This window comes from Mucor mucedo (assembly GCF_025094135.1).
Source record: "Mucor mucedo strain NRRL 3635 chromosome Unknown EV154scaffold_31, whole genome shotgun sequence".
Classification (NCBI taxonomy): Eukaryota; Fungi; Mucoromycota; class Mucoromycetes; order Mucorales; family Mucoraceae; genus Mucor; species Mucor mucedo.
Window position 1 is genome coordinate 160,419 of NW_026252315.1, and position 14,564 is coordinate 174,982.

The 14,564-nt window shown below is 36.9% G+C and overlaps 5 protein-coding genes across 5 annotated transcripts; 3 read left to right on the top strand and 2 right to left on the bottom strand.

Annotated features, from left to right (window-relative positions):
• Positions 1–1,366: 1,366 nt before the first annotated feature.
• EV154DRAFT_418223 (uncharacterized protein) lies at positions 1,367–3,394 on the bottom strand (the record flags this gene model as incomplete). The annotated part of the gene is made up of 9 exons (XM_051595827.1): positions 1,367–1,399; positions 1,456–1,505; positions 1,564–1,659; positions 1,727–1,865; positions 1,924–2,338; positions 2,391–2,698; positions 2,750–3,035; positions 3,090–3,214; positions 3,272–3,394. The coding sequence occupies 9 exons, from the start codon at positions 3,392–3,394 to the stop codon at positions 1,367–1,369; spliced, it is 1,575 nt and encodes a 524-aa protein (XP_051459166.1).
• Positions 3,395–4,109: 715 nt separating this feature from the next.
• EV154DRAFT_503986 (P-loop containing nucleoside triphosphate hydrolase protein) lies at positions 4,110–5,735 on the top strand. The gene has a single exon (XM_051600985.1). The coding sequence runs from the start codon at positions 4,367–4,369 to the stop codon at positions 5,573–5,575; it is 1,209 nt and encodes a 402-aa protein (XP_051459167.1). The 5' UTR covers positions 4,110–4,366; the 3' UTR covers positions 5,576–5,735.
• Positions 5,736–8,855: 3,120 nt separating this feature from the next.
• EV154DRAFT_550480 (uncharacterized protein) lies at positions 8,856–12,420 on the top strand. Its single transcript, XM_051604927.1, has 6 exons — positions 8,856–9,610; positions 9,678–9,764; positions 9,850–10,002; positions 10,068–11,370; positions 11,445–12,181; positions 12,242–12,420. The coding sequence occupies exons 1-6, from the start codon at positions 8,867–8,869 to the stop codon at positions 12,260–12,262; spliced, it is 3,045 nt and encodes a 1,014-aa protein (XP_051459168.1). The 5' UTR covers positions 8,856–8,866; the 3' UTR covers positions 12,263–12,420.
• Positions 12,421–12,696: 276 nt separating this feature from the next.
• Positions 12,697–13,324, bottom strand: EV154DRAFT_537363 (5-formyltetrahydrofolate cyclo-ligase; the record flags this gene model as incomplete). Its single annotated transcript, XM_051604206.1, has 4 exons — positions 12,697–12,791; positions 12,847–12,984; positions 13,049–13,104; positions 13,227–13,324. The coding sequence occupies 4 exons, from the start codon at positions 13,322–13,324 to the stop codon at positions 12,697–12,699; spliced, it is 387 nt and encodes a 128-aa protein (XP_051459169.1).
• EV154DRAFT_182900 (methylase) lies at positions 13,178–14,439 on the top strand. The gene is made up of 2 exons (XM_051594252.1): positions 13,178–13,336; positions 13,398–14,439. Exon 2 carries the CDS (start codon positions 13,485–13,487, stop codon positions 14,199–14,201), a length of 717 nt encoding a protein of 238 aa, XP_051459170.1. The 5' UTR covers positions 13,178–13,336; positions 13,398–13,484; the 3' UTR covers positions 14,202–14,439.
• The last annotated feature ends 125 nt before the right edge of the window (positions 14,440–14,564 follow it).

The following is a 14,564-nucleotide window of genomic DNA, read 5'->3' on the forward strand; positions in this document are numbered from 1 at the left end:
GATGCCCTATTGGAGAAATATTATCTTTTTAAATGCTCGTGTGTTACCAAAGTATTTTTATACTGTTTCTGCATATTGATTTTGATATATTTAGAATATAAGGGACGGATATCATTTGTCCAAAATGGCATACATTTTTATCGCATTGTACGGGTCCAATTCGATTTTGATCAGTTTTCCCGAACGTAAACAGTAAGGAAAGTATAATTGACATTTGTTGTTCGTTTGTTTAAACAGTCCGTATGTGTCACAAACACACAATTATCTTGTTAAATACATCTGGTGTCATGTTCATAGATTTTGATATCCGGTATGTTGTTAACACTGAAAAGAACACATCCTGTCTACAATGCCAGTGTTTTGTTTTTTTGGATGATGTCTAATTACCTTCTTACCGTTCTTAGCATCATGTGGTAACACAATGTTTTGTTTTTGATTAAATGACCCCCAAAGGCTCATTCTGTTAGTCTACAAATTTTGATAAGTTTAACTTCATAAAGTTTGGGGGATCAAAGCGCACAAAAATATAGCATGCTACTCAAGGGCGTACTAACATACAATTGTGATGCTTTTTTAAGAATTAATGTAACCAGGAAAATTTTCTTTACATCCCACAAATTTCCTTGTCTCACCTCTCTTATATGATTTATCAAGATTTTAGAACACATGCGCATGCTTAAACCGAGTATCGAGGAGAGCAAAATATCTTATGACGTGAGAATTTGTCGGAACCAAAAGCTGATAAGAACAAGTATTGATGTCCCAATTTGTCAAAGAGCGACAGCCGGAGAGTTACAACGAAATCCATTTTGTATTGTAGTACGATATTTAAAAATGGGCACATACGAGATAACGAAGAAAAATAACTGCGGTGTAATCCTTCACGCTATTAGTTGACTGTGTTTCATTATACGATGATAATATATATTGTGAAAGCCAAGAAAAAAAAAAAAAAAAAAAGGCGAGCACGCAATATTCGCTATAAAATACGGCTTCTCGTTTTTCAATTAAAGAGTTAAGCGCAACACTTGTGTTTGTCAGGCGAGTAGTCTGTTTTTAGAACGATAATTAATAATCGAATCAGTTGCCTCATTTAGATATAGCTTTTGATTTCCTTTTGGGTGAGTAGTCTATATCCTATTTTTATGTAACTTTATTTTTAGTGACTCAAGGATTCTCAAACTTTAATTTAGCTTAGCAATCTAATTATGAGATCTACATTTTTATTTATTAGTAATTTTTTATGAGACAACTCTTGTGGAAAGACAACTCTTGTGAAAGGCGCCACCAAAGGTATTTGATAAATACTGGTATCGACAACCATCACGTAGTTCCAACCTAACAAGGATATCTTAATCTATCTAATTTACCATCCTCCGCCGTCAAAACCAGCAAATCCCTATTTTAATATCTGTCAGCACCTTTAATCGAAGTAATATAATTTAGTAACCTTACAGCTAATAAAAATATAGGAAAGTATGGTTTTTTCTCAATTTGTGAACACCCTAAAATAACAATCATTAGATCCAAGTTATAATTGATGAATTTACTAAGTCGCGTTACAGTTCCAAGCAGAAGTAAGCCGGCCATCAATACAACTTCCTGCGTCATAGAAATTGTCAGCACCAGATCCATCGAATGCAAATCGGAAGAAGTCAGCTGAGACATCGAAAGTAATTAATTAACTGGGAATCCTGCTTTTTTTTTTGCTCAGCGTTTTGCATACTTAAGATTGTTTTTCTACAAAGATCCAAACTTCCAAACTTCTTTTCAATGAATTTACGGATACCTTCATTTTTTGCTAATTCGTCAAGTCGATCGATGGTGATACAAATAGGACTCAAAATACGCGCAACTTGATTATACTATGACAAAATGTTAGTCTACTTTGATTTTAATGTCTTTTTGTTTAGGCTTAGTTACCTTATCAATAAAGACAAGAGCATTGGGTACATTTTTGTCACCTAAATGGATGACACTGCTACCAATCCACGTTCCTGCTTTCTTTTGTGCCTTAAATAAGGTTCGATGCATTTCTCTCGACACAGCGGGACAAGGCTGTATACGGTGTAAACCTTGGCCGGTCTGCGATAAACGGTACGGATTAGTAGTGGACAGCATATCTTGATCTGCTAAAGTCCAAAGTTTAAACATGTCATTTAAAATTTCACGCCAAAGCTTCAATGTTTGATTGACGTAAATGTATTGAGTTTCGTGGTCATGACTCAAACGATGGCCTTGGGTGCCTGAGGCAATAGAAAGGGAAAATTCCTTGTTATCTCCATCATCAGGGCTGAAGAACTTTTCAAGAGAACGAATCATCTTCTCACAGGGATCACTGTGACATAGATTAATAACATTGAAACAGTATAAAAGTACGGCCAGCTTACCGATTAGCTCTCAAATATGCATTGTTATCTCCAATACTGTATAAACAATGTCTGATTTCATCTACAGAGAGATATTTTGACTGATATTTCCTACTTAATTGTTCAATACTTCTTTCTTTGCGCTTAATCTCTGCTTGAATTTGAGGTCGAGTCTTTCTGTCAGGAATGATTTCCATGGTAGCAAGTAAAACAATATCTTCATGTAATACACTCAGTCCATTTCTCTCTTCCAAAAAGCTGTATACGGTATTAATTGGCACAACACATTCAAATCCGAGCATTTCTTTCACTTCAGGAATCATTGAATCCTATATGGTACAATAAATATCATGTTTTTTGGACAATAAAGATATACGTACAGACAAAAGATACATGAGTTTACCATAGGCAGATCTCATCTTTTCAGGATTCATAATTTTATGTCTACGCCCGATTTCGAAAATGGTCTGGAAAAACTCCTCGTTATCCTCATAACTTCGGTCTGCGAATAACTCTTGGCCACGCTTAAAATCACATCCCAATACGATGCCAGTTAAAATAGCACACAATTCCTTAATTTGATTTACAACGCGTTTGGCTTTACCAGTGCTAGATGCATCGTCAATTTTCTCAGTATATTCGGTAACATTCAGTGCAGCTTCCAGTCTGTGATATGTCAATTAGCAAATTTGATAGATACTAATTTTTAATCATACATACAATCGCAAATATTTTCTCTCTTCGATCTTTAGACGCATTGGAATAAACTTTGCTCTTCTTTCCATAATTTCGCCAATGTTGATTTCAGAAGATTTTGAAGTAGGCAGCTTAAATTCTGGCTTTGCCTAAATTCACCCACTCAAATTAATGCTAATTTTAAAAAGTCGCACAGAGATACTTACAGCATGATCATTACTTTCTAAGGCTTTAGTACTGTCTTCCTTTTCATCCGACTCAACGGCTTGAATAGCAACTGAGTACTTTTTAGTTGTGTGAGAAGCACGCTTTCCAGTTCTATGGATCATTCCTAATATAAATCTTTAGTTTCGTGTTTTCAAGTAAAAACACCTTTTTTTTTTTTTTTTTTTTTTTTTACCATAACACACTTCACAAAAAGGTTCTTTACATTGAATACAAAAGATAACTGCCTAACAACTTTACAGTAAGAATTAAAGTTTCTTTGCTCGTTTCTACTGTACGATTCGACACTGATTCAAAATTACCTCTTGATCCTTGCATTCTACACAAAACCCTTCACCGGCATCTTCATCAGTAGGAACAGGAGTTCCTTCGTACATCAAATCTTCAGTGTCCATAATGGAAACATTATCAGATAAAATGTCTTCCAACTGATACTTCTTTTTTGCATCAATGGGCATTCTATGTAATTATGGATGACTGGAAAAAAAGGTATGTCGCTCGTACTGATACAAGACATTGGACTCCTTATGAGAGGCTCACTTCATTCTCCGTTAAGCTTTTCGGTGGCGGTCAAATTGTCAAGTCACTTTTTTTTTCTTTAATTGAAGTTTTTTTTTTCCATTATTCACAAATAAAGTCTTTTTGTTTTTGTAATTTGATCATGTCACCTAGCAAAATGGAAAAGGTAATTGAGTACCTTTTTGAAAGATATTGACGGTAACTAACTCGCTTGATAGGTTGAAAAGAGAAAGAGAGAGGAAGATGCTCCCATGAAGAAGGAGAAGAAGGAGAAGAAGAGTAAGAAGGAGAAGAAGGAGAAGAAGGAGAAGAAGGAGAAGAAGTCAGAGGAAGTTGCCGAGAAGGTAGAGGAACCTGTTGCCGCTGAGCCCAAGAAGGCTTACGTCAACAAGAATGTGGATATTCTTGCTTCTTACAAGTATAAGCAAGACGATGATCTTTCCGCTCTTCCTCAAAGTACTATCGACGACTTTTATAAGAAGCATACTATCGATGTACAAGGTGACCTTAAGCTTCGTCCTATTCTTGAATTCCGTTATGCCGGTCTTCCTAACAACATGTTGGAAGTTGTCAAGAACTTTGCCAACCCCACCCCTATTCAAGCCGCTACCTGGCCCATTACCCTCTCCGGTCGTGATATTGTTGGTATTGCTGAGACTGGTTCCGGTAAGACTCTTGCTTTCACCATTCCTGGTTTAGTTCATATTGCTGCCAAGTTGAAGCGTGGTAAGACTAGCGGAAAGCCCACTATGTTGGTTGTTTCCCCTACCCGTGAATTAGCCATGCAAAGTGCTGAACAAGCTGAGGCCGCTGGTAAGGCTGTCGGTGTCACCTCCGTCTGTGTTTATGGTGGTGTTGATAAGCAACCCCAACGTAAGGCTTTCCAAAGAGGTGTTGATATCGTTGTTGCTACTCCTGGTCGTTTAATCGATCTTATTAACGAAGGATCTTGTGATTTGACCGAAGTTTCCTTCATGGTTTTGGATGAAGCCGATCGTATGTTGGATGATGGTTTCGAGAATGATATTCGTGCTATCATGGGCTATACTCCCAAGGATCGTCAAACTCTCATGTTCTCTGCTACTTGGCCCGAGAGTGTTCGTAAGCTTGCTAGTGATTTCTTGAACAACCCCATGCGTGTTACTATCGGTTCTCCCGATCTCTCCGCTTCTCAAAATGTTCAACAAATTGTCCAAGTTATCGAAAACCCCAGAGACAAGGAGCGTATTCTTGTTGATTTATTAAAGAAGGTTCACAAGTCTCGTACTAACCGTGTCTTGGTCTTCTGTCTCTATAAGAAAGAAGCTATCCGTATTGAAAGATCTTTGGAATACCATGGTTTCAAGGTTGTTGGTATCCACGGTGATAAAAATCAACAACAACGTACCGAAGCTTTAAGCTGTTTCAAGGATGGTTCATATCCTTTGATGGTTGCCACCGATGTTGCTGCTCGTGGTCTTGATATCCCTGATGTTGAATTTGTCATCAACCTTACTTTCCCTCTTACTATTGAGGCTTATGTCCATCGTATCGGTCGTACTGGTCGTGGTGGTAAGAAGGGTGTCGCTTATACTTTCTTCACACCTGAGGATAAGGCTCATTCTGGTGAGTTGATCAACGTTTTGAAGCAAGCCAAGATGGATGTTCCCGATGAGTTGATGGCTTTCGGTACTACCGTTAAGAAGAAGACACATAGTGCTTATGGTGCCTTCTACAAGGATACCGGTGGAGAACCTAAGAAGGCCACCAAGATTGTTTTCGATTAAAAAAACAATCATTTTTTTACACCTTTTATACTTTATAGATTTTCTTGTTCTATTAATCCCCTTTTGTATCTTTTTTCAACCACATTTTATTTTCCCATATCTATCTGCATGTTTTAATAAAAAAAACTTTCGTATTATACTTGATAAACATAAAAAAAAAGTACTCAACCTCAAAAAAAAAAGAAAAAAAAATGCATCTTGTATATCATTCGTTTGTCCGACTTTGCATTGTGTTAATTGTTCATGATTTCAGAGTACAGCCTGTGGTTGTTTACAATCAAATGTATTTTTATTGGTAGGTAAAGGCAGCGCAGCTGTCTTTCAAAAGTTTATTTAAAATGTATTTTTATTGGTTGACGATTTGTCCAGGAAAAAACGTCGGCGATTCAAGCACATCCAATGGGGCATCTCCTTTTACACCCGAATAAAAAAAGAATGACGTCAGAGTTTTCCTTTGGCTTTTTCATGCGGAATGACCTTACTTGGTAAAGAGATGGGACCGAACAGTGTTGAAACCGCGGCTATAGAAACATTTCTAAGTTTCCTTGTAATTTGCATCGTCTTGAGCTAGCTGTAATACAAATTTCGCGTTAGTATGAACATAAACAGATGTGATAGAGAAAAAAGTTATATCACTTACCAATTAATCAGATAACACCCACTGGACACTGGGGGAACAGCTCCAATAGGCTATACATCATGAAGTAATGCTTTAAAATGATAAAATAAACTGTAAGACTGACTTTTTGCATAGAAAATATATAAAAATTATCATACCTGTGGCAGTGTAAGACACTGTTTGTAACAGAAACCAAATTCTAGACTGCCTTCTTCCTCCGATAGATAAATGTTGTATTGGTACCAACCCCGGCATCAGTAAAAACCTTTTGCCTCCATTAAAAAAACGCTTTTCTTAGGGACAGCCAATTTTTCCTTAGGGACAGCCAAAGTGCACGTAGTCGCAACGTAAGATCTATGGTTTGGATGTTCTGTAGACATGGGAACAAGGATATACAATCAAAAACAATGTAAAAATTACAAATAAATGTACATCAAACGATTTATACTTATTTTGACAATTCTATTATCACTCTTTCGCCTTTCAGCTCGTTTGAATTAAATCTTACGCAGAAATATTAATGTTAAGTCCAAACGAGAAGCTGAAAGTTAGCTTTAAAACACATATATTGGTTTAAACTATGTTAGTTGTGATAAATGTGTATATATTTCAAGTTATTAAGTTTTATTGACCTCTTGATATCTATTAAAGTATCATAATCCCAACATTACGACTACGTGCACCCTGACTGTACCTAAGAAAAATGGCTGTCCCTAAGAAAAATGGCTGTCCCTAAGAAAATTTAAAAAAACCTTTCATGAGGAAAAAATTGGGCAGTACAAAAGGAAAAGATAACCAAAGGTCAGCACGATCAGCTTGAAAGTAAACAACCACATTTTGATATTTGAATAGATCCTTTGTCTACAAAATTAAATAAAATAGATTAAGTATCATTTATACTTGCTTATTTTTACGATACTTCCGTCTTTTTTTTTCCTTTCTTTTGGTAAACAAAGAAATACAGAAAGAAAAAAAAAATCTCAAGAGGCTTTTTTATAAGTTGAAAAATAATAATATATCAAATCAAATGTTGTTAGAGACGTCATTTTGTATAATAAGCGGTTTCGACGACAAGTTGAGAAAAGTAGTTTTTCTACCTTGTGATGGTGGGAACCAGGTTTATGAATTTGATTTGATGTGTATGCTTTACATGGCAATAAAAGAGGTGTTTGTGGATATATCACTATCAGGATCAATTTCAGGTTTTAGGTTTTAAGTTATATTTAGTTTTTGTTTGTAGAAGAAGAAGAAAACTCTCTGTCTTAAGCTTCCAGGTTCTTACTAATGGTATCATATAATTGTAGGATAAAGTAAACATGAGACTGTGAATTTTGACTGAAAATCGAAATATCTTACAGATTAAGTGGGTGATTTCGGCTTGAAATAAAGAAGCTGTTTGAGAATCGAAAACTCTTACAAATTAAGTGAGAGATTGACCGGGAGTAAGTGTCATATGTAAAGTTTTTATTGGACATTTAAGTTTATTTGGGGACCAAAGGCTCATCCGAAAGACCTAAAAATTAGATGGCGTTTGTTCTAACGCGAGAATAAATGTAGTCATCAGCTTCAAAAACCGGTTTAGAAGCTCCATGGTTGCTTTGCCCATCAAAAATCTGTAGCCTGTTCCCCTCTTGTTTTTTTATTTTTGAAGTGTCATATTTTTATGGATATATAAAGAGATATTCTATATTGAAAAAAAAAAAAAGGAACCCGATATCTTAAGCCAAAGTAAATACTCTTGAAATGTAGTAAAGAACACTGTATTGCATCGAAACTGCGAGAACTGATTCTGCTGGTAGAAGTGGTTATGTTATTTCTTCTTTCTCAACTTCTTGTGTAAGTTATGATGTTGTGGTGGACAATCTACAAATGATCACTTGCAGCTGCCCTGACTTCCGCTTTAACAATATCGCATGCAAACACATGTATTTGTTGAAGTGTGATATGTCTTGGTTGTCTGTATTTGAAGGTAAAGATAAATACTATTAAATTCTTTACGGCTTCATTTTTTTTTCTTACTAACCTTAAATCGAATAGTTTCTTTCGACCCCACTTTTTCAACCATTCCCCAGAGCTCGCCTGATAGCTCAGCTCTTCTTACTCCAACTGAACAAGCTCCTCTCACCGCTCCAAGCAATTCTTCAATAGATTTTGACACTCTGCTTTCTAACATTCATAAACTTAAACGCCAGCAATATACTTTGACCGAAACTGAGCTCGAAGAATTAAACAGCTTCAATCACTGGTTTCTCTCTCGTATAAATTCTACAAACATTCTAATTTTACTATACAAAGATAACAAATAATAAACGCGCCCCTTCCCTCTGCCTAAAAATCAAAAGCAAAGCAGCCCTCTACTTTTAAAAACCGCTCCAATGGGTGCTTCGTGCGTCATTGCTGCCACGTCGATAACAAATAAAAGCTTCAGCAATTAAGAAGTGTTACCATGAAGTGACCAGTATTCAGATAGATATAAAAGAATAATAAAACCTTCAGTTCATTGTATAAATAACAATGAATGATATTTATGTATCCTTACTCATACATGATATAACGCGACTTTTTTTTTTTTCCTATCCAACGACTGGTTCCCAATATGGGTTCAACAAAATTTAAAATGTTGAACACATAAATTTTTTCTTTTTTCTTCTTCTTTACTAACTTCTTATCTAATGCAGCAACCTTCACCTGTATCGCAGTCTGCACAAAGGCCTCCCCCAGGACAACAACCCGTCCGCCCTATGGGTTTTAGACCTCAAGGAGTACCAGCTGGTTTCCGTCCTCCCATGCAACCTAGACCGGGATTTCAAGCACCTAATGGAGGCACTCCCCCTCCTCATCCGGGGCTTCCTGGTGGCATCCGTCCAGGTTTTGTACCTAATCAAGCTCGACCTATGATGAGACCCGTAGGTCAGTCACCTATTCAACCACATGCTCGTCCTAGCCTTGGAAGTCCTGTTGTCGCCGCTGCTTCTCCTATTCAACAACACCAGCAACCACAACAAATACACCAACAGCAACAGCAACAACAACAACAACAACAGGAGCCACCAATGTCACCCACAGCACAACACTCCACTGCTGAGCATCATAGAAGAAAGAGAATGTATCCTGAACAAATTACAAAGGCATACTCTGGAGACGTGCCCACTTCGCCTGGATACCCTCCTATACAACAACAACAACAATATGGCTCACCTGCCATGTCAGCACAGCAACCCGTACAACAGCAGTTTGTTTCTCCCATGGGTACACCCGCTGTCGGATCCCCTTACACTCAACCTCAACAACCTTTACAACAACAACAGGCATATGGTCAACAACAACAGCCTGCTTACAACGCGTATAATCAAGATCCTGTTAACCAGATGTCATCTCAATTTGGAAACATGAGTGTGGGTGCTCCTCCTGCCACAGTAAGTTATTTATGTACCATGGCTGTGTTTATTTTTTAACTTTTTTTCTTTTCATCTTGCTCAAAAGGTCACTCCCGCTGTTCCTTTGTTAGGTGCTCGCCCTCAGATTGCAGACATTGGATATTCTGGACCTGCCATTCGTTTACCACCTAACGTAAATATAGAGATGATGGGATGACTTGTCATTATATTGGGATGTAGAACCTAACATCTTGTTCCCTTTTTTTTTGTTATTGTAGATTTCAGTAACCGATTCTCCTAATGTTAATTGCGATCCTTCTTACCAAGCTTCGACCATTAATGCTATCCCCGCAACCGAAGCTTTATTGAAGAAATCAAGATTGCCTTTTGCGCTTGTCTTGGCACCTTATAGAAGTTTGAAGGAAGGGGATGTGAGTGTTTAAGCTTTAATTGTCAAAATTTGTTTTTATTATGCTAACAAAGAAATTATAATTAGGAACCCGTCCCAGTTGTAAAAGATAGCGTAATTGCTAGATGTAGACGTTGTAGAACTTATATCAATCCTTTCGTTACATTTGTAGAAGGTGGTCAACGTTGGAAGTGTAATATGTGTTTCTTGTTGAATGATGTACCCGCAGCATTTGATTATGACAACCAAACACAACAACCTGCCGATCGATGGAAGAGACCCGAATTAAACTATGGTTGTGTTGAATTCGTTGCACCAACTGAATATATGGTGCGCCCTCCTCAAGCCCCCTCCTTTGTTTTTGTGATTGATGTCTCTTATTCTGCCATTCAATCTGGTATGTTGGCAACTGCTGCCCGTACTATTCTTGACTCTCTTGATCGTTTGCCCAATTATGAAAGTCGCACTCGTGTCGGTATTATTACTGTTGATTCTGCTATTCATTTTTACAACTTGAACCCCAGTTTACCTGAGCCTCAAATGTTGATTGTCTCTGATTTAGATGATATCTACTTGCCCCAACCTAATGATTTATTAGCCAATTTAACCGAAAGTATGCAAACTTTGAAAACTTTATTGGAAAAGTTACCCGATATGTTTAAGGACTCCGTTAATGTTAACAACGCTTTGGGTACTGGTCTTCAAGCTGCATTCAAGATGTTATCTCCTGTCGGTGGTAAAATTATTTGCTTGCAATCCACTTTACCCAACACAGGTACCGGTACTTTGAAACCCCGTGAAGATGTTAAACTTCTCGGTACATCTAAGGAATCCACTCTTCTTACCGCTGCTTCTCCCTTCTACAAGTCTTTTGCTGTGGACTGCTCCCGTTCTCAAGTTGCTTGTGACATGATCATCTTTGGTGGTCAGTATTCTGACGTTGCTTCCCTTAGTTGTGTTCCCCATTATACTGGTGGTCAAACATACTACTACCCTGGATTCAATGCTAGTCGTACCGAAGATGCTCTCAAGTTTGCCCACGAGTTCTCTGAATTATTAGCTGAACAAATTGGTTTAGAAGCTGTTATCCGTATCCGTGCTTCTCGTGGTTTGCGTATGAGTGCTTTCCATGGTAACTTCTTCATCCGTTCCTCTGATCTTTTGGCTCTTCCTAATGTGCCTCGTGACCAAAACTATGTCGTTGAGGTTACTATGGAGGATGATCTTAAGGTTCCTACTGTTTGTTTCCAAACTGCTTTATTACACACCTCTTGTACCGGTGAAAGACGTATCCGTGTTATCACTATGTGCTTGCCTGTCAGTAATTCTATTTCTGAATTATATGCCAGCGCTAATCAACAAGCTATTACAGCATATCTCGGAGTCAAAGGTAGAGTTTAATGGGATTGGCATTAGGGTTAGAAAACTAACACTTATATTTCTATTTTTTTTTTAAAAAAAAAGCCGTTGAACGTGCTCTTACTTCGAAGCTCGATGATGCTCGTGATGCCATCGTCAACAAGATCGTTGACATTTTGGGCGTTTATAAGACTCACGTTTTAGGATCAGGTCAAGGATCCACACCTCAATTGACAGCTCCTGACAATCTCAAACTTCTCCCATTGTTTGCTCTTGGTTTGATCAAGCACGATGGTTTGCGTCAAAGCTCTCAAATCCCTACCGATATGAGATCCAATGCTATGAACATGTTAAACACCATGCCTTTACAACTTTTGATTCCCTATCTTTACGCCAATCTTTATTCTTTACATAATATGCCAGCTGATGCTGGAGAAATCACTGAAAATGGTGTTGTATTCCCTCCTGCTTTGAATTTAACTGCCGAGAACTTGGAAGTTCATGGATGTTACCTTTTAGAAAATGGACAAAATATTTACTTGTGGGTTGGACGTAATGTTGTTCCTCAACTTTGTGCTGATCTTTTCGATGTCAAGTCTTATGAAGGATTAAAGGGTGGCAAGGTCACTTTGCCTATTCTCGAAACTCCCCTTAATAGAAAGGTCAATACATTAATCGGCAAACTGAGGGAGATGCGTCGTGGTAATTACTACCCTACACTTTATTTAGTTAAGGAAGATGGCGATCCTTATCTCAGATTATGGTTCTTGGCTCATTTGATTGAAGATCGCACAGATAACATTATGAGTTATCAACAATTTTTACAACATATTAAGGATAGAGTAAGTTTATATCTATGATTACTTTATATTACTGAGGCTAATTGCTGTATACGTTTATAGGTCGGTTCAGCATCATTCTAAAAAAAAAAACTTAAAAAAACTACGAACAAAAAATGGAAGGGGAAATAAAAGAGAAATTCATTTTTATTATTTCCTTTCATAATTATTATATCTTCTTTTGGCCTATTTTTTCTTATTCTTTTTCCCTAAAAATATTAATAAAACATTCTTAAAATATTTCGGTAGGTGTCAATACACAATCTAACGTTTGGTCAGTATCCTCGAGAGGAATCGTCCCTATATCGATTATCTGTTCATTCAAAGAAAGTGCAACTAGTCAAACATGTTAATCCTATTATTCAAGTTCATTTGCATATTGAGCATAGTACCTGTTTTAGGAGGTTTGGTCCCATGTTCATCAGCCCATGCTTTACATTTTCGGATATATCTATCATAGTATCTGTTTCGACGAATGGAAAGTTAGTTTTGTCTTAGTCCTAATAAGTATGATTGCATTACCCTTTTCCATGCCCGATTCTATTATTGTTTTTGTCAAAGGCAACCCCAGGTACCAGTATCAAATCTAATCCAGGTCCATCATTGCTGAGCGCTATCGTATGCATATGAATATATCGTTAATATAACAGTATGCATAATTGAGTTACCGTTCTCCCTGACTTGGTCCAAAGGTGGTTCTGGGATATTCCATTTATTAATAGGAAGTGATTCAAAATCATCGATACTAGTAATCTTTAGCATATCCATATTATTTTTTGTGCAGCGTGGAATAAAACAATTTTTGTCTGATGAAGATTTTTTTTTTTTCTTTTTAGTAAATACGTGAGTCATATGTTGTTATACACATACCAGAATTAAGCAACTGATAGATAATTTTGCTGGTCATGATTTCGCAGGTAGGCATGCTTATGTAAATACTGATATTTTTACTAGACTTGTATTCTTCGAGTTGTTGCAACTTCTCAAACAGTTGATCAGCTATTTTAAAAATTAATTATGGAATGTTCAAGTTTCTGAATTGCTTGACATACATTGCTTTGCCAATTCTGCAGAGGTTAATTTCTCCAAGCGAGAAGCCATGTCTTTACGTAATTGTCTTTTCAAAGATACTACAGCCGTGTTCATAATGTGAATGAGGTACCGGAATAACGCTAAATTCTGTACAAAGCGTTTTGTAAGAATTTAAACCGCGTTTAAGGAATTGCGCCATCTCCGCAGTAAAACAATCATTTACATCTATTCTCTTTCCTTCCTTCTTTACCTCTCTTAGATACGAAAAAAGAAAATGAATGAATACGATAATCCCGAGTTTTTTGAAAAGTATAGCCAAATGGCTCGTTCCAAATTTGGTCTTAGTAAAGCTGGTGAATGGCATGAATTAAAAAAAATGTTGCCGGATTTCAATGACAAAAGGGTTTTAGATATGGGATGTGGTTATGGGTGGCATTGTATTTATGCTGCAGAACATGGTGCAGCCAGTGTACTCGGTGTTGACTCCTCGGTAAAAATGGTCTCAGAAGCTAGGTCAAGAACCGATTCACCTATTATAAAGTATACAGTCGAACGCATAGAAGAAATTGATTATCCCATCGGTTCATTTGATGTTGTCATAAGCTCTTTGGCTTTTCATTACGTAGCTAGTTTTGATGATATCGTCTTGAAGGTGAAGAAGCTTTTGGATGGTGGTGGAGATTTTGTATTCTCAGTAGAAAATCCTATTTTTACATCTTATGGCACAGGTGATTGGTATTATAATGAAAAGGGCGAACCTTTACATTGGCCCGTGGATAACTATTTCTCAGAGGGAATAAGAAAAGCTAATTTCTTGGGGACAGATGTGTTCAAGTATCATAAGACAATGAGCACTTATATCAATACTCTCATCAAGTATGGATTTACGATTACTCAAGTCACCGAACCCCTTCCTCAAGACGACATGATTCAACATATGCCTAATGAACTCCGAAGACCAATGATGCTGCTAATTTCTGCCAAGATATAATACAGCGACATGTAGATGTATGAATTGGCAATAGATAACTAATTTTAAATTTTTATGTATACAAGTTCGTGTCACCGACGAACGATTAATTAAATATACTATTTTTCTGTTGCATAAAAACATTAAGGCTGATTGAATTAATGAATTATTGGCCTGGGTAGTAGTAAGTTTACAAATCGATGTTTTAACTTTATAGTAATGCAAATCTAATAAAGTGAAGCGCATGGGATTAAAATAACTTGTTTTGGCTGCTTATAGAACATGTCATATTTATCATAAAACCATAACTAAAATTTGAAGTGAGAGAGCATAACAAAACTCTTATATCTAGTTAGAAACTTTTATAAAGTATTCAAACTGATG